The sequence below is a fragment of the Trichechus manatus genome, unplaced genomic scaffold (genome assembly GCF_000243295.1).
Source record: "Trichechus manatus latirostris isolate Lorelei unplaced genomic scaffold, TriManLat1.0 scaffold00107, whole genome shotgun sequence".
Lineage (NCBI taxonomy): Eukaryota > Metazoa > Chordata > Mammalia > Sirenia > Trichechidae > Trichechus > Trichechus manatus.
The window spans coordinates 4,115,494-4,141,038 of NW_004444043.1; the positions used below are offsets into that span (position 1 = coordinate 4,115,494).

Below are 25,545 nucleotides of genomic sequence, written 5' to 3' on the forward strand. Positions count from 1 at the left end.
AAAAAAAAATCAAACACATGGAAACTGAACAACACCTTGCTCAAAAACTACTGGGTTATAGAAGAAATTAAGGATGGAATAAAGAAATTCATAGACTCAAAGGAGAATGAAAACACATCCTACCAGAACCTTTGGGACACAGCAAAGGCAGTGCTCAGAAGTCAATTTATAGCAATAAATGCACACATCCAAAAAGAAGAAAGGGCCAAAATCAAAACATTAACCCTACAACTTGAACAAATAGAAAGAGAGCAGGAAAAGAAGCCCTCGGGCACTGGAAGAAAGCAAATAATAAAAATTAGAGCAGAATTAAATGAAATAGAAAATAGAAAAACAATTGAAAGAGTTAACGAGACCAAAAGCTGGTTCTTTGAAAAGATCTACAAAATCAATAAACCACTGGCCAAACTGACAAAAGAAAAACAGGAGAGGAAGCAAATAACCCAAATAAGAAATTAGATGGGCGGTATCACAACAGAGTCAACTGAAATTAAAAGGATTATAACAGGATACTTTGAAAAATTGTACTCTAACAAATTTGAAAACTTAGATGAAATGGACAAATTTCTAGAAACTCACTACCTACCTAAACTAACACAAACAGAGGTAGAACAACTAAATAAACCCATAACAAAAGAAGAGATAACAAAAAAAGCCCTGGCCCAGACGGTTGCACTGGAGAATTCTACCAAAATTTTAGAGAAGAATTAACACTGCTACTGCTAAAGGTATTTTAGAGCATAGAAAAGGATGAAATACTCCCAAACTCATTCTATGAAGCCAGCATAACCCTGATACCAAAACCAGGTAAAGACACCACAAAAAAAGAAAATTACAGACCAATATCACTCATGAACATTGATGCAGAAATCCTCAACAAAGGGGACTCCAGGTTTTGCACCTAGGTGACTGGGGTAATACAATTCATCTATATCAGCAATGGTTCCTAACTATGACTACACAGAGAATTACTTGGAGAGCTTTTTGAGAACACTGATGCGTGGGCCCCTCTCAAGACCACTCAATTAAGGATTTCTGGAGGTGAGGCTTGGGCATCAGTATTTTCAAAGACCCCTAGCTGGTTCACTCTACAGCCAAGGTTGAAGGTTTCTGATCTAGAGCTAAAGGCCCCGGACTCCTGGCTGCTATGGAAGAAGATGTTATTAACAAACTGAGGATCAAAAGCTGATCTCCATCAAATAACTTGAGGTATGGGTTGGTGGTAAGGAGAATAACAGCCTCCCAAAGATGTCCATGTCCTAGTCCTCAGGACCTGTGAATATGGTATGTTATCTGGAACAGGGGAATTAAAATTGCAGATAGAATTAAGGCATCAAATCAGAAGATAGTTTTTCCTGAACTTCCCAGGTGGGCACAATGCAACCGAAAGGATCCTTCAAAAGTAAAAGAGGGTGGTAGAAGAAGAGAGTCAAAGAGAGATGGGACTACATAAGAAGGGTCAGAGAGATCCAACACTGCTAGTTTTGAAGACGGAAGAAGGGAGCGGCAAGTCAAGGAATGTGGGCAGCTTCTGCAAGTTAGACAAGGCAAAGAAAAGGATTCTCTCCTAGAGTCTTGAGAAGGAGCACAGTCTTGTTAACACCTTGATTGTACCCCAGTGAGGCCTGTGTAGGACTTCTGACCTACAAAAATGTAATATAATAAATTTGTATTGTTTTAAGCCACTGAGTTTGTAGCAATTTGTTACAGCAGCAATATAAAATTAATACAGGTCATCATTTCAGGAAGGCTTCATGGAGGAGGTGAATAGTGACAAAGTTTTGAAGGGGCGTTGTTGGTGAAGAAAAACTGGGAAAGGTAGGTGATGGAATTTGAGTCCATCAAGGGGGAAAAAGAATCAAGGCTGTATAATACCTACCCAGAGTGTTTACAATGAAAAGTCTTGAAATAAAACAATATTGTGCAGTTGTTACTAAATTCCTTAATGGAGTCAGGGGTAAGGAATTTTCAGGAATTTTTCTTAGTAATGTTACTTGAATTGTGATCAACTTCACCGATTTAAAGGCTGAAGAACACTTTTTACTTGGATGGTTTAAAATTACTTAAGTCAGCAAAGAAAGCAGATAGAATCTGTAGCTTTACACAGCTCATCACCTGAATATAACCTGGAGTTTAGTATTCGTATTATTTTGCTTTAATCGCATCTGTAGACTCTGCTGATTTCTTTTCATTGGAACCCCTGAATCAAAAATAATTGGATCATGAGACAGACAGAGAGAGAAAGAGAGAGAGAAGTGAAAGAGAGAGAAGAGAGGCAGAGACAGAGATACACAGAGAGTCCTTGTGTGGTGCAAACGATTACCTTACTTGGCTACTTGGAGTTGCAAGTCCACCCAGAGGCACCTCAGAAGAAAAACCTGATCTGCTTCCAAAAACTCAGCCATTGAAAACCCTATGGAACATAGTTCTTTTCTGACACACATGGGGGTCACCATGACTTGGAGTTGATTTGACAGCAACTAGCAAAGGTTTGGTTGTTCGAACCCACCAGCTGATCCAAGGGTGAAAGATGTGGCAGTCTACTTCCGTGAAGATTACAGCCTTGTAAGATTACAGCCTTGTAATGGGGCAGTTCTACTCTGTCCTAAAATGTTGCTGTAAGTTGGAATTGACTTGACAGCAATGGATTATATATATATACGTATATATAAACCAAAAACCAAACCTATTGCTGTCGAGTTGATTCTGACCCATGGCAACCCCATGTGTTACAGACTAGAACTACTCCATAAGGTTTTTTTTGCTGTCATCTTTACAGAAGCAAGTCTCCAGGCCTTTCTTCCGCAGGACCACTGGCTAGGTTCAAACCTCCAACCTTTAGGTTAGTAATTGAGTGCAAACAGTTTTTGCTACCTAGGACCTTCAAATACATAAATACATATGCTTGTGTGTGTGTATATATATATATATAGTTTCATGTCATATATGTATGTTATGACATAAGCTATGTTAGGATCCCAGCCCTTAACTCGATGGCAATGGTTTTTTTTCTTTATATATATATATATAAACCCAAACCTGTTGCTGTCGCGTCGATTCCAACTCAGCGCCTATAGGGCAGAGTAGAACTGCCCCATTGGGTTTCCAAGGAGTGACTGGTTGATTTGAACTGCTGACCTTTTGTTTAGCCCCCGAGTGCTTAACCACTCTGCCATATACATACACACACACACACACACACACACACACACACACACATATATGTAATTTTTCTTCTCTAGTTACCATCAAATCAACTCCAACTCATGGACCTCATTGCCTGGTAGAGGACACAGACAAATAATCAGGCCAATTATATTAGGGTAGAAATTACAAGTTTTTATGAAAGAATGTAGAAAGGGCAACTGATTCAGTCTGAGTGTGGTCCCTGGATCAGCAGCATCAACTACCCCTGGGAGATTGTAACAAATGCAAATTCTCAGACCCACTGCAAACCTATTAAGCCTGAACCTCTGGGGATGAGGCACAGAAATCTGTGTTTAACAAGCCCTCTAGGTGATTCAAATACATGTTGAAGTTTCGGAACCATTGCTCTAAGATGGTCGATCACGCCTGGGCTGCACAGTAGAATCATTTGCATCACTTTTACACTGTACTGATGCTGTGGCTCCATCCCTAGCAGTACTGATTCAATTACTCTGGGACAGAGCCTGAGGATCAGTATTTCTTAAAATCCAGGGTGTTCTAATGTGATTTTAATGTGCAATCAGGCTTGAGAACACTTTTCTAAGCTGGTAGCTGAAGCATAAGTTAGCAAGGCAATTGGGGCTGGAAAGGGCAAGAAGGGTATTACAGGCAGACGTGCAAAGGCTCAGATGTAAGTGAAAGCCTAGTACAGTGTATCTAGGGACCTAGGGCTGGTGTGCACACACAACAGAACTCCATGACTTAAATAAGGTTCATAGCTATACATTTAAGTGTCTATTGCAGTACTTCTTAAATTTTAATATGCATAGAAATCGTCTGAGGATCTTGTAGAAAACACAAACTCTTATTCAGTCGGGGGTCTGAGAGTCTGCATTTCTAATATGTTCTGTGATGCTGATGTTGCTGGTCTTTGGACCACACTTTGAGTAGCAAGGTTCCATTGCACCAGCTTTTCCTGAGCGTATTTGTCAGAGTGTGTATGGGGACTGCAGTAGGGTGTATCTACGCATTAGCCCCAGGGCCAATATAAGGGCATTCAGTTGGGGTGAACGGTGGATTCCCATTGCTGGGTAATTATGTTTTGAGAATAGGGAGGAACAAGCAGCCTAGCACAACCTCCCAGCCTGCTCTTCTGATTATTTTCCATCAAGGTCGCACGGCTTTTTAGCTCAGTAATACACCCCCCGCCCCCCAACTGAGTACATGCTCTGGCCAGCCCAGCAGAGCCAACTCATTAAGTGACCGCTGGAGCTCTCTGTAGCTGCCAGCCAGCCAGCGAGGCGCTGACTGAGGAGGGGGCTCTCCCGGGGCCTGTTTTCCCTCCCTCTCCCTTCCCACCTCCCCTCGCTGACAGTAGCGGTGCCGGCGGGCGGCAGAGCCTCCCTCTGCAGCAGCCCCTGGCACTTGGCTCGCACTTCTGGGCGCTGTCCACGGTTGCAGCATCTTTCGGCGCGCCACGTCAGGAGGCCGAAGCCGGGCCCTGCGATTGGCCGAGGAACCCCTCGCCATCGCCCAACACCCCCGCCCCTCCGCGCCGGCCCCCGCGCCCGGGTCCTGGAGGCGCGTGCCTGCAAGCGTGTGGGGCGCGCCCAGGGGCTCCCGGGAGGCACACCCACTTTCCTTATTAGGGCAGAGTCAGGCGCCCAAGAGGGCGGTAGGGCGCCGTGCGGGGGGAGGGCGGGGGAGCCCTGGGCCAAGACCACCGAGGGCGCAGCCACAGCCTCAGCCGCCTCCGAGCGGCGGGAGGGAGCAGCCGGTGTCTCCGCTTCGCTAGGCGGGCCACTTTCCCGCGACCTCGCATCTCTACCCCGGGCGGAGAGCTCCCCCTGCGCCCCTCCGGGTACCCCTGGCTCCAACCTCTTCCAGCGACATGGAAGAATTTTTACAACGTGCTAAGTCCAAACTGGTAAGTTGAAAGAGGAAGGCTCTAAGTGTATGTGCGTGTACGCGCGCGCGTGGGTGCGTGTTGATGGAGAGGAAAGGGCTTTGCAGCAGAAAAGGAAGGAATAACTTTATCACTTAGTTGCCAAGCTGTACAGGCTGTACCTTGGCAAGAATATCTGAACCTCTGGTCCTTACAGCAGGCAGTCTGTGTCCAGAGTCTTCCATCACAGCTAGACCAGGTGCAGGGTTGAGGCTCTTTGGTCCCCATGGCCGGAGGCTGGCGAGAGGCAATACAGCCAGATCTACAGTTTGCTCCTCAAGTCTAGGGGATGAATGGGTGTGGTTTTCCTGGAGGAGAAGATCCTAGCCTTCTGCAGATGCAGTATGTGCAAGGAGAAAAAGAATCCCTTAGGACTGTACTTGAGCTGTAGGTGGCAAAACGTAAATGAGGAAGTCAGGGTGTGGACTAGGAAGGACATGTGCCCTCCTGCAGTTGATCCAAGAATCTCCCCCCAGCCCCATGGAACTTGCTCAGCTGCAGGAGTTAGGGATGCTCTAATGTCTATGGTGGTCTCTCCAATCTCTTGCCCCATTCAGATCTGTAAATTGGGGCAGTGGCAGAGGGGAAAGCTCCAACTGTTGCTGGTGATACAGGGTTTGCCAGACAATTGCCCTCCTGGGAGGAGATCAGCATGTTGGCCAAGTGTATTCTACTGTATTGCCATCCAAATAGTGAACCATAATTTAACTGTGTATGTTGACAGTTGCTACACATTCTGGAACAACAGACTCTAGCAGTTTCCAAATTTCAAACTGTTTTGGCTCTCCAGCATAGCCAATGGAACATAAACATACTGGAAATGTTTCTGTTTCGGCACTTAAAAAAAAAAAAATAGCCCCTGCCCATTTAGAAGCAATATCTTTAATGAACAATGAAAGCATCTTTTATGGGCCCAGCATAGGAGGAAATGCATAATTTATGATGCCTTTAACCTTTAAACCTTCATAGAAACCAAAATATAAAAGTCTGCATTAAGGTGATGTCTTACTCACATGGCAGGATGTTTGCAGGGTTATTACTGTAACTCATTTACCCTCGAACAACAAAGAAGTACAGGAAGGGAGAGAGAAAAGTGCCCACGCCACAGTTCAGAGTGCAGGCGGAGGTGTGATCCTTACAATGATCTAACTGTAAGTATCTTAAAAAAGAACCTGAAAGTTGACTATGCCAATATAAGTTTTTTGTTTTCTATCTTAAGCCTGCCAGAGAGTTGAGCATTTGTGGGGATTTCAGAAATGAGAAAGTTTGTGATCATCTTTGTGTTTACTGCTGACCCCTTCTTATTTTCACGTGAGCACATGAAGGAAAACATTGACTGCAGGAAACTCATTTGCATTCCTGAAAGCATAAGTATGCTCTTTGGTCTTTACCCATTAATGGGGTGAAAATGGCCAAAAATGAAAGTCATGTTTGGCAACATTGTGTTTTGTTTCTTTCTTGTGGATGAAAGTGAACGGCGATCAATGATAAATGCAGTTTTGGACTGCACTTCAGCTTTCACTCCCATACCGTTTAGGTGATATTGTAACAATAAACATTTAGATTGTGGGATCTGATGTGATCAAGAGATTTGTCTCCTTTCTAAAGAGCGATTGCTGGAATGGAAAAATTCCCTATTCCAGAGTAATCAGTTTAAAGTAATGTGTAAGTTTATTTCCCGTGTCCCTTCATTAGATGAGCAATTACTCAACAGCATTTAAAAAAGAAACGAAAAATAGGAAACAGAAGCAGTTGTTTGAAATACTGTTCCCAATTTCCTGGTTTAGCCAGAGGAACAATGACTGCTAATTTGATTTTTTCTTGGAATTGGTTTCTTGTTAGAGATCGCGATTAGCCTTCATATTCAGCCACAGCAAAAAGTGTTTTGGTTGGTTTTAGGGTCACATGTCTCCTGATGAATGACATTTTCTAGGTAACAAAATTTTTACTTAGTATGCAACATTCAAATGTAGTAGGTAACCTTTTGCTTTGCACTTTGGAGGAAAAGTCAAGTCAATAATTATGTCATTCATTTATGGGAAGTTTATTCATAATAAAATGGTAGGATTTTTTTTAATTAGGTCAGTCCTTGGGAAAACACTTTAAAAAGAATAATTTATCATGCTGGTTTTCACTTAAACCGTATTAGACCAGAATTAGACAGAATTTAGGACTTATGTGGAAGCTGTTATCCGTTGGAAGTTAAATACAGATTTTATGTCTATTTATCCAAAAAAAGCCTAATTGCCAGTTTTTGTCTACCTACGTGACTTCTTGTTTTGATATTCTGTAGGCATTTTATATGTCTTTCTAATGGTATGAAATAGTCAACGTCCCTTCCAAATACTAATGTAACCTCATCATCATTCCGACTCATAGCAACCCTATAGGACAGAGTAGAACTGCCCCATAGGGTTTCCAAGGCTGTAATTTTTACGGAAGCTGACTGCCACATCTGTGTCCCATGGAGTGGCTGGTGGGTTCCAACCGCCCACCTTTCGGCTACCAGCTGATCACTTTCCAGTAAACAAAAGGAATTTTAAATTGCAAGATAGAATTGCTATTAGCCATAGATCAAATCTCTAAACGTCAGAATTTTGGAGAAATTATGGGTGTTTTTTCCCCTGATTGGGATCCTTTTTATTCATTTGTCATCGGCTGGAGAGGAGGAGCTTCCCCATTCTAGGCCAGACCCTTGAGTTGAGCAGAAATCTTTGGAGAGGAAAGGGTGTTTTTGGATTCTTGTCAAATAGTTTGGAGCTTATTTCTGTTGAAGTTGGACAAACACTCTCTCAATTCTGTTTTTCATCCCAATCTGGCCCTTTTAGTCCTTAAACTGAGGCAGATTCACTGACATAATCTCATCTTATCTCCCTTTTCCCTAAACCTCCCTTCCAATACACACCCCTCATTACCGAGAATTTATGGTATTTGTTTATCAGAAATGGCAAAACCAACCCTCAAGTGTGCCCTCAGAGGGCCACCCCGCCTGGGCTCAAATGCTTCTAGACGAGGCCTGCCTTCTGCCTGGTTAGGGCAGGCTTGGGTGGTTGTGAACAAACCTTAGCTGAAGGCAGAGGGCAGCAGGGGAAGTGACCACCCCTCTCAAGCAGTCTTCAAAAATGTCACCCTATTGACAAACACAGAATGACCAATACAGAATAGGCACAGTGGTTGTTAAAAACAGTAGAGACATGGCAGTAGGGTAAGCAATATGTGAGCAAGATCTTCAGCTAGCAGAGGTGGTAGTCAAAGGGTGATACTCACTACCCATCTCCCACCCCTTGTCCCTCCCTCTGACGTGAGAACCTGGTTATGTTTCTGATCTGGATACTCACTACTACAACTAGAAATGAAAGTCAAAACACGTTTTCTTCTTCTTCTCCTGGTGCCCACCTGGCTTTTCCTCCACCTGCTCATTCAGAGCTGGAATAGGAACAGAGATCAAATCCTATGGTTCCACGTCAGTCCTGAAATTTTAGCCACACTGTTCATTCTCAGTTACACCATTTCCTGTGGCCAGAGAAGCTGATACCCTGGGTTGTGATTTGGGAAATGTCCTCCAACTTCATAATGGGTCAATAAAGAAAAGTATTCAGGGCAAGGAAGGCTGCATGGTGGTAAATGGTCCAAGGTCGCATGAACTTTGGGGGAAAAAATGAAGTAAATGAGGAATCATCTGGGACTGATAGAGAGCTCTGGAGCTCTGGCTGCAGGAAGTCAGGGTTCTTGCACTGGGTAGACTGGCCGCTGAGTCATCCACGCTGCCCAGACACCACCAGCTGATGCAGTTCAAGCAGCTGCTAAGGGTTGGGGGTCACTGCAGCCCACATGCCCTGAGATGTAGGTCATGAGCTAGCCTGGGGCGGACTGTCAGCTGCTGCCTGGAAGGATGTAGTGCACACCAATGTCCCAGGAATGCTGTTTTCCAAGAGAGGGTGGGAGAGTGGTCAGCCCTGCCCTCTATGGGATGCATCTGCCACCTGAGCAGTGACAGCTGCGGATGAAGGGCTCCTTTCTGCAGTGGGTATTAGTCAATACATGGACTTCTGTAGAAGAGAAATTCTGGGTGACTTAAGTGTCTGTGGTATGTGGCATTGGGACAAGAAAGCATATTCAAAACTCCGAACAACCACATTAGGATTGATGCAGGGGATGGGCTTTCAAAAAAGAAAGAAAGAAAAACACTGCAGCATGTCTGCAGAATATCATCTTGATTGGAAATTCGAGGAAGATATCCTTCCTGATTTCCTATATAGGAAGAGGGATGTGTGTGTGTGACGATGAAGAAGCATCTTTAGTGAATGCTTTGTATCTTTGAAAGGGCTGCTGAGATAAGGACCAGTGATGATGGAGAAACTGGCCAGTGGTCTCCTTTGAGAAGCTGAGCTCATTCCAATCAGAGACCACGGGACCAGCTCCCTTCGCACTGCAAGCAAGCGCAGGCGCGCTTGAGACTTGTGTCCCTTCCAAGAGCATGATTAGCAGGAAACTCAGGAATCCAAAGCACTTCAGTGAAGGTGGTGCCCTGCCACCCCCTTAGGGGCTGATGAGAAATGAGCCCTTGATGGCTTTAGATGTTGAGTCAGCTCCATTTCTAACTGCCTGAGACTTCTGTCTGAGAGCTGGGTTGGCCCAGTCCCAGGGTCTTCGGAGAAGAACCACACTTTTTCAGAGTAAACAGATCTCAGAGTGGATGGACCTGCCTCAAAGGGAAGAATTAATTCCTGGCATTCAGACAGCACCCTGAGTCTTGCAGGACATGTGATCAGGTGAGCCAGGTACCCTTTAGCCAGTGATTTGGGAAATATTTTATGTCAACTAGGTTAAAAAGGTGACAGTTTTTACACGTAGGTGGCTCCCATCATGGCTTGTGACACTGTCTCCTTGTCTTTTTACATTATCAGTCCATTGTAGTGATCTGGATACACCACGTGTGGTTGAAGAGCCTGGGGGTGGAGCAAGGAAGACGATGGGAAGAGATGATCTGGAAATGCTAATGTCAGAAAGTGTGCTGTTACTCCAAAATCCATCTTTTTCAGTCATCGCACAGTATTGTATATCAGTGGAGAAATACATTGTTTCCATTATCATACGTAGTCTTCTGTTAAGGTCATTTCCCTTTATAAGCCTGTAAGTGTCCTCAGTGACCCTGGTCCAGCTGCTGCTTGTCCGTGGCTTTGCAGAAGGTTCTCTCCTTGCTTTACGACTGATCTGGTCTGCACTGCAGGGATTCTATTATGAGGCAAAAGTCCTCCTCCATGTCTACATTTTTTGGTTGATAGCACAAATGCTTGTTTGCTATCCAAAAAAATAATCTTTTTCTCATCTGTGATAAATCTATAGAAAGAGTTTAGCTGAAAGAAGACAAAGGAGCAGCCCCTAGAAAAGGAAAGAAGGAACTTCTTTCTTATAGTACAGCGTAACTGAGTAAAACCTGTTAGGTTTTACAGAATTGTGGTTCATGCCACCCAATTCCAGCCTGCTCTCTCCTCTCTAGGGTTAATTGCTATGTTTCAAAGTTGAGCTTAGAGGGTGGGAACAGGGCTGTGTAGGCCAGAACCTTACTAAAGTAGAGGGCACAATCAGTGTGAATAAACTTATTTCAGAGTCTCATATGCAATCACTTCTCGTTGTTTTGAACAAGAATGAATCATTACTGTATACTTTAGAGTGTTGTAACTGCCTCACCAGTACAGTGAAAGTTGTTACAACATTTTCAACAGTGGTGTAGACCCTTCCTTTAATCTTCATATATTTTCTTTCATTCTTATTTTCATTGTTCAACAGGGGAGGGTAATGGTAGATTAGCTGCTCTAGAATTCAATAAAGGTAATATTTCTAAAAAAAAAAAAAAGTGACAGTTTTGTTATAATCTGTCTGTTTGTATATAGTAATTTTCTTGATAGATATTAACTATGTTTTGGGTTGGTTGTGCCAGTCAGGGGAGCTCTTGTAAGCAGTGGTGGGTTAGTGACAAAGGTATCACTCTTCCCTTAGATCACCCCTCTCTGGAGTGCTAGCTGAACAGAGAAAAGGATGAGGAGGGAATACCTGGGTCTGTATGAGGGCAACAGAAGAGGAAAGAACGTTAGGGAATCAGAGACGTAAAGTGCGTGATGTAGCCTTGGTCTTTGATTCTTCTAATTTTTTTTTTTTATTGTGCTTTAGGTGAAAGTTTACAGAGCAAATTAGTTTCTCGTTCAATAATTTATACACAAATTGTTTTGTGACACTGGTTGTCATCCCCACAATATGTCAACACTCTCTCTGTCTCCACCCTGGGTTCCCTGTTTCCATTTGTCCAGTTTTCCTGTCCCTTCCTGCCTTCTCATCATTGCTTTTGGGTGGATGTTGCCCATATGGTCTTATATACCTGACTGAACTAAGAAGCACCTTCCTCACGCGTGTTCTTGTTTATTTTATAGACCTGTCTAATCTTTGGCTGAAGGGTGAGCTTTGGGAGTGACTTCAGTTCTGAGTTAGAAGGGTGTCTGGGGGTCATAGTTCTGGGAGTTCCTCCAGTCTCTGTCAGACCAGTAAGTCTGGTCTTTTTTTTGTGAATTTAAATTTTATTCTGCATTTTTCTTCTGCTACCTTGAGAGTTTATTATGATCTCTGTCAGAGAGGTCGGTGGTGGTAGCCAGGCACTGTCTAGTTGTTCTGGGCTCAGGCTGGTGGAGGCTGTGGTATGATTCTTCTTGAACTCTGGGATTTCGGGTAAAGTCATAGAGTTTGGAATCTTCTTTGAAAGGCAACTGGGGAGAGGCAGGGCTGACATATTCAAGAGGCATCATTCACAGGGACTTTGATATGAGTGGCACCCCTTGGGTTTGTGCAGTATATAACCTGAACAATCATACATGGCTGCCCTGTCAGAGGTCAGAGAGTAGCCTACTCAAAACTGCTGGCAGTGTCCCAAATCTATTTTCTTCTAAGCCTGTGGCTTTGGTTTTCAGGGAAAGGTATTCTTTTTTTTTTTTTAAGAGCACTTCAATGGAAAAAAAAGAGCACTTGTAAGGCTAATTGGGTTCTAGATTGCCCTGAAAATCAGACCCACAAAGTCTGGGTTAGAAGAACTAAGCTAATAACACAGGCATGGATTGTTAATCTGAAAAATGGCATAAATAATACCTACTTTAAAGGATTATTGTAAAGCGAAAACAATGTACCTAGAGCCCTTAGGACAGAACCTGGAACAGTGGCTGACTGTATCCCCTCACCCTCAAGTCTATCTTCTTCTGCAGTTCCTATCTCTGTGAATGGCATCATCATTCTTCATCTACTTCCTCCACCTGGAAACTTTCTGCTCCTTCATCACCTCCCCACCCACTATATCCCAGGCATTACTAAGCCACCTGGATAACTGCAATGGCCTGCAGACCACCCTTCACACTGCTGCCAAAAAGATCGTTATGAAAATATCTAATCATAGCAACTTGCCCATCCCATTCTCGAAACTTCATAATCATTTTCTGTTGTTCTTGGATGAATGGACAGCACTCTCAGCATGACCCTGAGATTTAGTCCAGTCTGCTTTTCAGCCTCTTCTGACTTCTCCTCTTGGCTTAAATAACTCCTCCTTCTTCATATAAGGCCATACTTCTTCAGGAAAGTGTCTGCTGAATGATCCCACTCGATCAGTCTAAGGTTCTTTTGTTAAATATTTTTAGGTCATTTAGCTTGTAACTACATCTTTATTGGGCATGTTTGTTTGATTAAGGCCAGTATGAGGAGAGTGGGGAGTAGGGTCTCTATGATTTTGCTCATCATGTATCCCCAGGGTGCCTGATGCTCCGTGAGTGTTTCTAGAATGAATGAAATAGTGCAAGAGTCTTGCACAAAGCACATATTAAACCAAACCAAACCTGTGCTGTCAAGTCAATTCTGACTCACAGCTACCCTATAGGACAGAGTAGAACTGCTCCATAGGGTTTCCAAGAAGCAGCTGGTGGATTCGAACTGCCAGTCTTTTGGTTAGCAGCTGAGCTCTTTAACCAATATGCCACTAGGGCTCCAGGGGCTTAAACAAGAAGGTGAAATTTGACATGATCACAATCAAAATCTTATCTGTTTTCTCATCCTTAATGATTGGTGACCTCCCTGGGAACAGCACGGACCACACATTTTTATTTCCAGAACCTGGAAACCATGAGGCAGCCAGAGGTAGGGGTCACCTATCCTAAATTGGATGCTAGAAGATTTCCTAGAGGATGAGTTTTGGATTTTTTTGTCCCCTAAATGCAAGATAGTGTGGAGACCAAGAGTGTGGGCTCTGCATCCAGAAGCCTGATTTAACATCCTGACTCTGCCACTTACTTACTTTTCATGCAACCTTAGTTATTTGGTGTCACTGTGAATCAGTTCCATCATCTGTAAAATGAGAATAATAATGGCACTCACCTCATAGGACTGTTGCAGGTGTGCATGTACTGAGATGAGAATCTGATCTCCACCCACAATAACAAAAGCATGAAAGGACAGCTAGGGAACAAGAGAGCCAGGAAGCCCTATTTACACTTCAGAGACAGGGACAATTCTTAGCTCCCTGTAGTCCAACTCAAATTTATTGAATATATATGTAAGTTCTAAGAGATGCATCTTTTCATTGAAAACCACTTCCTGCCCTCAACAGTCTTGTGAAGTAGGTGTTGTTATTCTCATTCTGTAGTTGAGGAAACGGAGGCTCGGTGAGGTGAGGTAAGGAGTTTGCCAAAGTTAAAATAAGTTACTTTCAGGTCTCTTCTGACTCAGGGTGACCTTATGTGTGTCAGAGTAGCACTGTGCTCCATAGAGTTTTCAATGGCTGTTTTTTCCGAAGTACATTACCATGCCTTTCTTCCGAGATGTCTCTAGGTGTTCTTGAACATCCAAGCTTTGGTTAACAAGGAGCGTGTTGACTGTTTGCACCACCCATCAACTCCAAGATTACACAGCCACTAATGAGCAGAGTCGGTATTTGCCCCCAGATTACCTGACTCCAATTCAGGGCTCTCTTCCTCAGTAGCACAAGTACCTCTTCCCACACGATCTCCTGGAACATTTAGCTCTCTTTGAGTTAAAAGGAAAGAACATGACAGGTTTATAGGAAAGTTAAGTGACTACATAGATCATGAGTTTGCGTATATATATTGTTCTCTTCGACCCAAGAGGGGTTCATTTCTCTTTGTCAACTGTTTTATATTAAAAACTCTTGGACAACCAAGCAATCAACCAATATTATTGAATACCTGCTATGAGAGAAAGACAGTCCTAGGCTGTTTATGATTTGGTCGAATAAGTCATGAGACATTTCTTACTGTATGTCTATTTGGAAGAAAAAATAAAAGACTGAAAAAAGAATAGTGTGGGTGTTAAGTGAATTTTTAATAATGACAATACATTTTTGAAAGAGTTTCAAGTTGTCCCTTATTTACCAAGATAGTTGGTAGATTGTTTTCTTGTCAAGATTGTTGGCTCAATCTTTGGTTTTGCAGATTTCTTCATTATTGACTGTTGTTGGAGACCTGAAGGATTACTCTGATGGGTTGATTGACTGACTGATTAGTTGATTGTGAGGAGAAAAGCTGGGATTAGAATGCAGCTCTCAGTGCGTACTGAGCCTGCTTTTGCTCTTGAGTCTTCTGGCTTCTGTGCCTCAGAATTCTGCTGGTAATGTTCAAGGCATGTGTAGGATGAAGGAAAAATAGGAGAAAGAAAAGAAGGAAGGTGGGGTGGAATAGGAAGAGAAATAGAAGAATTCAGAGAGGAAACAAGTTTGAGAAGTGGTGGGGCATAGACAAAAATCCTTCCAAAATTCAGGATGGAATGAGTTTTAAGTGTAACAGTTCAGATGTCTGGAGTTCACTTATCTGGCAACATCAACCAACCCAAAGTTCACCTTAAAATGGAGGATTAGGCAAAGCCGCCTTTCCTTCGCGCAGTTAAAATTAACTATAAAAATATCATTAAAATTCATTCTTTTCTCACAGGAAAATCCTCTAAACTCTATCTCTGAGCCTATTTGTGAGATAATACCTGTAAATCCCTCAGAAGAATGCCAGGAACACAGCAAAGATGCATGAGTGTTAGTTCTCATCATCATCCTTATTAAATATTTGCTTTGACACAATATTCACAAGTTTGGATGGAAAGAGAGGTGGTTGCTAGAGGCTGTAATAACTGGAAACTTACAAAGGAGGAATTGTACAAACAAAACCAAAATCAAACAGAACCTAAAAGAAACAGACCCAGGCCCATGGGTGTAGGCCTGTTGTTAGTTGCAGTTGAGTTGGCTCTGAGTCATGGAGACCTTATGCCTGACAGAGCTAAACGTTTCCAGTCCTCCGCCATCTTCGTGATTGTTGATGTCTTTGAGTCCATTGTTGGGCTGTCGGTTCAATCCATCTCACTGAGGTTTCCTTCATTTTTGCTGACCCTCCACTTTACCAGACAGAATGTTCTTTTCCAGCGATTGGTCCTAAATACCTGCACAGGCTCAGGGGAACATAACATCAGTGATGTGAAGTATATAACTGATGTTCACAGTAATGACCCTGAATAAAGGAAAAAAAAAAAAAGGTCACTTAAGCTTAGTGTCCCGTCTAGGAAGAAAGGGGGGAGGGTGTGCATAATCATTTCGGAAGAATTTTCAGTTCAGGTCATTAAAACAGAAAAAACTGAAAAAGAAATAGGCTCATGAAGAGTAAGCTTCAGTTGTCTGGAAAAGTCACTTGTATAGAAGACCTTGTTCTTGAGTGAAGCCAGGTATGGGAAATGTCATGGTTTATAACAAGCGATCATGAGTCAGGATGGAGGAATATGGCTCTCAAACAGTGAGCCTGATGAGGGGAGGCATAAATAGGCCTGTGGCAAGTAAAAGATGTGAGCAACCCCCCTTCCCACTCCCATCCTGAGTCGAGACCTAAATCTGGTTCTGGACTCCACAGAAAAGCCTAAGCATGACCCCTAGGCATGTAAAATAAGATTTCTGAGAAAAGCCTGAGAGGTGGGGGAGACTGCTGAAGGACTTGCAATTATTTGGAAGGTATTTATGGAAAAGCTCCCACCCATAGGAGCCTTTTCTCACCCTCAGTTGAAGAAACAGGACTTTTAGAATGAATGTTATTTATTTAAAGAAAGCCCATCAGTTCAATGGAGGCCCTTGGTGGTGCAAACTATTAACATGCTTGGCTGTTAACTGAAAGGTTGGAGGTTCAAGTCCACCCAGAGGTGCCTTGAGAGAAAGGCCAGGCAATCTGCTTCCAAAAAATCATCACTAAAAACCCTATGGGACACAGTTTTACTGACACACCTGGGGTCCCCATGAGTTGGAATCAACAGTAACTGGTAAAACTGGTATCAATTCCATAAGGTCCAATTTTTTTGCTGTGAAAAATTATCTCTTATAAATTAATTAAAGGGTTCCAAAAAGGGAAATGTGTGTGCTTGCCTCTTGTTCTCCAAAATGGAAAAGAAGAGCATTAGAAGCCTTTTGCTCCTCTCTGCACTCTCTGTACACATTTTCTGTAGCAATTGGACGGTGGTGCTGGCCAGACCAGCGCCTGACTCTGAGAAGACAGAGAAATGTCATGGCAGGTGGAAGATCAGCTGCTTCTCCGCCTTGAGTATGTCTGAGAGGACACGTGCCTGGTGATTCCCTGGGGAAGGCACAGTCCCTGGACCCTTCTTCAGGGAGGAAAGGGGCAAATTACTCTCTGCTCCACATTCTCTGACTCTTTAACTCCCATCTTCCCTCTGGCCTTTAGCAGCCTGGTTTAGTCTGTGTGCTGCATCTCCTGGCTAAAATATGGGACAGGATCCTCCCACCCCTGGGGGCTATGGTATAAACAGATATCTAGGGCCACTTCCTTTTGGAGTGTGGGATTCCTGCATGGAAAGGTGGGTCGTATTCCGAATGATCCTTGTGCAAGCCCAGACTTTAATTCAGGTTTTGCTTTATCTTTTGTGTGTGTACTGAGATGATTGGGAGAACTTTTTTTTTTTCTTTTTCTTTTTTGGATTATGGGCAAATTGAAAGCATAATCTTCAGAAATATATGCAGGTCATAGACAAAGATGGATAAGAATGAGACATTTTATTTTCTAGCTAGATATTTCTTCATGACTTAATTGTGAATTTGCTTTGTAAGACCCTAAAATAAAGCTGTGCATGACCCATCACAATTTCTGTGCCTCTGTAAGTGATCGGAGTACGAGCCACTTGGCTGACACTCCTGTACTGTGGCCGCAAGTGCCCTCCCTCTTGGCTGCGGTCTTCAGGAGAGACCAGACATAAACTCACTGTGGCGGATGCAGATCAAAATGCCACCCCAGAACTGGCTTTTAAAACCTTTGAAAAATTTATTAGCCCTCCATTAAGCTACTCTGAGCTTTATGGAGAAAAAGGGTAATTCTCATTTCTGTGGAATTATTTCATGTCCAAACAGCCTTCTGACAAAGGCAACGTCTCAATAAAAGCCAATTCATGCACAAAGGGTTTCATATGATAACATTTATTATATTTTGTATGATGCTTTGATGAATCTGGCAAACACTGAACCACACGTTACTGCTGGCCCTTTGTAGGACTTTTGCTCCAACAAAGATTTATAGAGGAAGATTTAGACTTAGCCACCCTTATCACTCTGCTGCACTGGGTACTTCCTGACCCATCCTTTCAGGGCGTGGTGTAGACAACAAGTATCAGGGTTCCACATTTTTAAACACAGCACTGTATAGCCATAGCCTTTTATTACTGATTTTTGCAGCATAATTGTTCGTTGTTTTAAGTATTATAGAATCACAGACCTTTAAATTTAAAACTATTATGAAATCCTAGTTCATTAACATTGAAATAGAAGATTTTTAATCTTTTCTATTTCAACCTGCTAATATTATATTTCAGGCTTTGTTTATTCATAAAATAATAAACACTAAAGCAAATTTGAAAAATTGAGGAAAGTTGAAAAATTACCCACTGACATTAGAAAAAAATGGAAATTAAAAATAAAAACTACTCACTTTCATTGAAGCATAACTACTGCTAATATTGTGGCAAGTAGTTTTCTCAGTCTGTCTTCCCTGTGTGCATGGGATTAAAAAAAATGTAAATAGAGTATGCATATATTTTGATATCCTGACTTTTATTTTGCTGAACATTATTTATTAAATTTTTAAAATGTTACTGCACAGTATTCAGAATCAACATTTTAGATAATAGCGTGCTATTTAATAAAGAAGACCTACTAGGGTTAAATATTTTGTTTGCTTCCCCCTTTTTGGCCATCGTTAATAGTACTATAATTAACATTTTTGTATGTAAAATATTTTACCCTTTTTAGGATCATGTCTTCAAAATAGCTTTTCAAATTGTTGGGACAAAGATATAAATCCAGTAAAACCCTCGAAAGCCAGAACCTGTGTAAGGCGGAAACTCAAGAGAAGGAAAACTCAAATATTTGCCACTAAAAGGAGAGAGAGAAAAGTGGTTAAGACTGCACCCTGTCAAAGGTGGAAAACTTTCGAGAGCCAGAAAAACAAGGCAGTCCCGTTGAGTTCCGCCTCTCACAGTTTCCACTGTACTGTATTCTTAAGTTTCTTGATAAATCTTTCTAAACTGATTTCTAGATGAAATCCCCCAAATTTAAAGACATTGTGACAGAGCCAGACAAGTCTCTTAGACACCAAGGTCTGTGCTCCTGACACATTTGAGAGACTACAGTATCGTGGGGAGAGCGCTATGCTAATTTTGTAAATCATGGATTTGAGCAAATAATCTAAAACTCTGTCGCTGCTAAATTAAGAGTATCTTAACATGCTATGCCATGCTGGTTACAGCTCTGAAATTCGAGACCATGAGATAGAATCTGACTACAAAGGCCACTTCCTCTTTTTCACTTCCTTACTCAATTATTTAAAAAGGATTCAGTCAAGCTAGTTATACTTGGTCTGATAATTCAGAACAGAGTATAAAAACAAACAAAAAAAACACCAAACCCATTTCGGTCAAGTTGATTCAGATTCATGGCAACCCTATGTATACCAAACCAAACCTGCTGCCTTCAAGGCGATTCTGACTCATAGCGACCCTATAGCAGCACTTCATAGTTGATTTTACTGTATAATCTCATTTGACCAACCTTGGGTAGGGCAGATATTATTATACCTATTTCACAGTTGAGAAGAACAAGGCCAGAGAGGTTAAATCCAGCTTTGCCCAAGGACACACAGCCAGTAAGTGGCAGAACACTACAGCGTAGAATCTGCGTTTCAAATTCCTAAGCCTTTGCCTATAGTAGTAATCTGTGGGAACAAAAAATTGGTCCATACTCTCAAAAGATAGTTTGAGGGTCTCGTTGCAAGTTTTGTTGGTTTGGCTTCATCTCCATAAAAGAAAATGGTGGAGTACAAATGCAGTACACTTTTCTGAGGGGAGAACATCCACAGGTGAAGTACACTTGTGCTGAAGCTGTGTTTGCCTCAGTGCAAGGAAACAAGTCCTCCGAGCTCTGGAGCTCCGTGTGATGGACTCTGATGTACAGTTGGGAAGTGTGAGATTAATAAATGTGTCACTGGTGGAAACATGCTGAGCTTCACAGGCTCTGGAGATCTTGCTTATGTTCTGCTAAATGTCATCTGTGATGAGAAGGAGATGCCTGAGAGGCAGGGTCTCTGGAGGGCCTGTGGGCATCACTGGCATACCTGTAAATGGGGCACAGGTGACTGGATTTTGCTTTTGTCGGCTTCAGCTGAGAGATCTATGTTATGGGGGAGAAGAAGTTTAATTGCCTATAACATGAGCTCTTTCTCGTCAAATTCTCACTCTGTCTCTCGATCTTGCTTATCTCTCTCTCCTCCACCTCCTCCTCCTCTGCTTCTCCATCTGAATCATATTCACTAACTGGCCAGAAGCCTAAATGCACCCCACACCGATGCAATAGGAACTAATTTTAGTTTGATTGAGTTTAGTGGTGTAGTGTATGCTGAATTCTTTCAAAAAGACTCAGATTTAAAAGCACATATGGAGTCCCTGGGTGGTGCCAAAGGTGAAGCACTCGGCTGCTAACCGAAAGGTTGAAGGTTCTAGTTTACCCAGAGGCGCCTCGAAAGAAAGGTCTGGCGATCTACTTCCAAAAAATCAGCTGTTGAAAACCTTATGGAGCAAAGTTCTACTCTGACACACATGAGGTTGCCATGAATTGGAATTGACTCCATGGCAACTGATTAGCTGAGAAGAAGCACATATGTTCGTGGACCAACATTTCTTATAGCCATAGCATTACGGAGGCCACATGATTGCTGAAATCAATATGTACAAAGATGAAGATGCATCAGACACATTGGCCTCTGGCTAGAGGTCCTAGGTTGTCTACATTCTCCAGTTTTTATTAGGAGCTTGATTAATTCACACTGGTGAAGGAGGTGGACAGAATGATTCAAACACAATTGAAAGAAAATTTAGGAAGACAGAACTTTAATTAGTCTGGTATTGAAATTCTGTATTAATGAAAATTTCAGGTTTACAGGGCACCTGTGATCTTAAAAGCTTAACAAGATTTTCTTAGAGAAATCTACTGGCTAACAGAATATGCTGTTTTTTTTGTTGTTAGGTGCCGATGAGTCAATTCTAACTCATAGCGACCCCATGTGACAGAGTAGAACTGCCCCATAGGGTTTTCTAGGCTGTAATCTTTATGGAAGCAGTACAGTACAGTAAGTCCTTTATAGATGTTATGTTGGGAAGCTGTAATAGGTGCCCAGGGATATATGTAGGGATGATATATTCTTGTAAGGGTTGAGGTGAGACTGCAAATCATTGACTCTGAGATACTTAGCCATGTAATTGTTAAGTCATGCACATCTGCTAAATAATTAGCATGCTGTGGGGTAGTAGGTTCTTTTGTGCTGCAACTCTTAGCTATCCAATTCCTCTCTGAGTACACTTCTGCTTTTAAGAACGGAGCAAAGAACATAGGGTGTCATTGAGATAAAGCTTGCGTCTCACCATGCCCAGTATTCCTTACAGGGTCTGTTTTCCTGCTCCCATTTCCTCAAAACATCTTTATTCTGCTTCTTAGCCTTGTCTCTCACCCCTCAGCAAAACCTGCTCTTAGTCGACAAAAGAATTAACATCTGCAGTAGATTATCATTAGTTGCAGTAGTGATGGTCTATAAAGCTGCCGTGAACACTGAATTAACAAATACAGAACCATTGCTCCTAGGGGAAATACAGGGTTAGGTTCCTGTGAGCAATACTTTGGTCAACCAATAAATACATAACCTTTTTTTTTTTTAATGTGTGTTTCTGTTTAGACACCTTATTTAGTATATATTGTTGATTCACTAACACTGAACTCACAGCCAACAGCACTATAACTCATGCCTGAACGAAGCTTATCTAACAGATGCATCTTCTCTGTAAGGAACATCACAGCCTTCTTGTGCTTAGGAACACTAGACAGTACTTGAACACTATCTTAGGGGCCATTTTGAACAGGAGAATCACCAACTAAAAGAACAAAAATAAGAAAAACGTGGCACTATATATATATATAGAGAGAGAGAGACTGTGGAAGGACACTTGCGTACGGCATGAGAGCTGAAACAAGAAGGCCAAGAATCACCTTGTTCTACCTCAGCTGTTGTCTTAGTCAGGGTTCTTTATAGAAACAACCAGTGATTATCCACCCATCCATCCATCCACCCACCCACCCATCCACCCACCCACCCATCCATCCATCCATCCATCCATCCATCCATCCATCCATCCATCCATCTAGAAATTTACTTCAAGAAATTGGCTCACATGATTGTATGGGGCAGGCAAGTCCAGAATCCATAGGCCAAGCAACATGCTGGAGCCTCCTTTGGGCTCTCACCCCTAAAATCCATAGGTCAGGTGATGGGAAGAGGAAGAGTATTCTAGCAAAATGTCTATTTATAGTCTGGAGGCAGAAAACACCCTAGGGAAGCTCTCTTTTTGCTCTTAAGGCCACCAACTGATTGAATAAGGCCCATCCACATCATGGAGGGTAATCCGCTTTACTTGAGGTCAGCTGATTTAATCACATGCAATTACTTTATAACAGCATCTACACTAGCATTTGACCAAACAACTGAGTACCCTCCCCCAGTCTAGTTGACACATAAAATTAACCATCATAGCTGTAAATGTGCATATAGGGCGACTCAAAATTTTTACCTCTCTGGGGTTGCCATGAATTGAAATCAACTTGACAGCAAGTAACAAGAAGCATGTCCATGAATGACTGTGAAAGCACAGAGAGTATTGATTTTGAGGTTACAAATAAATTTTAGTAAGTAGGGGAATTCACAAATATGGAATCTTTAAACAATGAGAATTTACTCGGAAGCTATGGATGTTATTTCATTAGGCCTTCATAGCAATCCTCTGAGACAACCCATTTACAGACAGGGAAACTGAGGCTCAGCGAGGCTGAGTAACTTGGCTAAGGGTAAATAACTAATGAATGCCAGTGGTAAGTTTCTAGTACACTATGCCTGAGAATCTTAGCTTATTCTCCCCTTTCAACACACCTCAGGACATAATACACTTACAGGCAGTCCCGGGGTTACATCCGACTTACATACAGCTCATAGTTACGCACCAACCCCCATAAAGCCTGTTATATTAAAAATTCGAGGTACATACAATGGTTCGTCATAACAAACGGGTGCTACTTTGTGACCACATCAAAACATTATTATTATTATTACTGTATTATTATGTTAAAGATGTTTTAGTGTATCTGGAAATGTTTCTTTAATGTTTTTTATGTATAGAAATGTACACTATATACTATATACTAAGACAAACATTTGACTGATGTTAGATACGAACTGTACCTAACTGTTCTGACTTATGTACAGATGCAACTTAAAGACAGATTTAGGAACGGACTTGTTCATGATCTGAGGGTTGCTTGTACTTCAGGAAGAGAGGTCATTATAGCGGCACTTCTTAAACTTTAATGTGCATAGGAGTGATTTGGGGATCTTATTAAAAAGCAGATTCTGATTCAGTAGGTTTGAGATGGGGCCTGGGATTCTGCATTTCTAACAAGCTCCAGGGATGCTGATGCTGCTGGTCCCCAGATCACTGTTTGAGTAGCGAGGGTATGGAGTGTTGATTTGCTAGGAGGCAGGGGACACTGTTCATGCCCCTTTAAAAGGGTGTGTTAGAATATGGAGGAGGTTGTACAGTTGGGAGAAAGTGCCTCCCAACTAAAATGGGGTGTTTACCTCAGAGGGGGTGTTACTGCTTCCTGGAACTGTTCTACCAGCCGCTCCATCACACTGTAGTGGAAATGCTTAAAGAGACAGTGCCATGTGGGTTCTAGGCTTCAAAAATCTAAGCCAAAGGAGCAAGTCTTTAGTTATTATATTTCAGGTCAGAGAAGAATTAGTAGGAAGGAAAAAAAGACTCATCTCACAGACACAGCCATCAGTTCTAATTACCCATAAGGCAGGTCCTGAGCATAATACATGTTTCTACTGACTAATATGTGTCACTGTTAAAATCATTGACTATTCCTTATGCTTTGCCCTTATAAAACATGGGGACTTTTGGCTGCACAGTGCCTGGCAGCCAAGGAGGGGACCATAAACATGTTAATGGGCTTTAGAGAGGAAGTGGGAGAGGAGAACTGAAGGCACAGTCAGTGTTTTACAAAATGCACGGCTTGGAGCCTGGGTTTGTTTGAATTATCTCAGGAATAAAACACACCAGTGGCCCTTTCCCAAGGGTTTGCTACGGGAAACATAATGTTTGAGTGAAACATTTTTTTTTTCTCTCTTAAAACAGAACAGTTCATGGTTCTCCTTACCCTTTTCCAGTCTATTTCTTTCTTTCTTTTGTCTCTTTGTCTTAATAATGTTTTATTTTTCTTCTCTTCATTGCATATCATATTTTGGGCAGTCCTGTGCCATCTGGTTGCTATTTGCTTTCTGTTTCCTTGTCCCCACCTTCCATATTGTTAGGGGTGCATGTTTATATGTGATGCTTTGTTATTTATGGTGCTCCTTTATTATTTATGTCCTCCTTGCTTTGTCGATGACTTTTGCTTAGTCATTCTGCTTCTCCGATGGGTGCTTTGTTCATACTTCATTTCCTTCAGCTCTTTTCCTTTCCCAATTCCTTTTCCCTTAACACAAAATTTTGTTTTTCTTAGCACAGTGGGGATCCCAGAATGGCTGGTGGAACCTCAGGTTGTTTGGGGATGATCAGCAGGCCTCTTAGAGTTTTCGGAACCAGCCATGCACTGCTCTGTATCAATCACTGGCCACTAGCTTATGCTGCAGTAGCAAAATCCCCGGTGTCAGTGGCTTTCAGCAACAAAGATTTATATCTCGCTCATGTTACAAGTTGCGGAGGGTCGGCTGTGGCTCCACATGCCTTCTATACCTGGGATCCAGGCTAACCAAGTTGTTCTACAGAAGAAAGAGTAAGAGAGGTGGTAGAATCCAGCAGCAATGGCTCTTAAAGCTTCTACTCAGAACTGGAACAAGCCACTTCTATGCATATTTCATCAGTCAAAGCAGGTCACATGGCCAAGCCCAGTGTCACTGGGGCAGGGAAGTATACTCTGAACAGGGGCATGTGGCATGTCACATGGCATCGCTCAGGGACGCGTTATTATCGTCCTGCAGGAAGGACAGCTAATAATCAAGAATAATACTGCAATCTGCTGTGTGCCCTGAAGCCAGAATTGTCTCCGTCACTGTACAGAACCACATTTACATTCTATTAATGGTCATATCAGTGGGTAGGTATTCAAATAAAAACTTTGATTAAGAAGCATGAGATTCCTTGGAAGGTTTTTATATTTTTCCAAAACCCATTGCTGTCAAGTCAGTTCCAACTCGTCATGACCCTATAGGACAGAGTAGAACTGCCACGTAGGGTTTCCAAGGCTGTAATCTTTACAGAAGCAGACTGCCACATCTTTGTCCCATAGAGTGGCTGGTGGATTGGAAGCACTGACCTTTTAGTTAGCAGCCAAGCGTTTTAACCACTGCACCACATGAAAATCTCCACTAGCCATTTCATCATCTCTTGGACACATGCCTTTAGATGAGGCTTGAGGTGGAGTGGTTTCCCTTGCTGCATTTGGGATGAATGCAGGCTACATCTCTGTCCCCCAAGTTAGGCATTTGGGAAAGCAGAGTCAGTTTCTTTAGATCATCAGGGAAACATTTATGGAATAAGACTGCCTGGGAAAATCCTTTAAACTTTCTGTGCCTCAGTTTCTTCATATATAATTTTGGGAATAGCAATAGGATAGCCCTGTAGGTAGTTTCGAGGATTAAATTTGATAGTATCCGTAAAGTTCTTAGAACTGTGTTTGTTCTATAATAAAAATATTTGTGTGCTTGCTTTTGTGATGATGATGGTGATTTCTACTACTTTTGTGTCTGGACCCCTGAAAAGCATATTGGGGATTCCAAACCCAC

General features: G+C 42.3%; 1 protein-coding gene across 1 annotated transcript in view; it reads left to right on the top strand.

Annotated features, from left to right (window-relative positions):
• Positions 1-4,886: 4,886 nt before the first annotated feature.
• PRUNE2 (prune homolog 2 with BCH domain) overlaps positions 4,887-25,545 on the top strand; it is a 305,962-nt gene continuing 285,303 nt past the window's right edge. The window contains exons 1-2 of the mRNA XM_023737740.1: positions 4,887-5,074; positions 6,124-6,243. Of these exons, the coding sequence (XP_023593508.1) occupies positions 5,039-5,074; positions 6,124-6,243 (156 nt within the window). The 5' untranslated portion in view covers positions 4,887-5,038. The remainder of the gene's footprint in view (positions 5,075-6,123; positions 6,244-25,545) is intronic.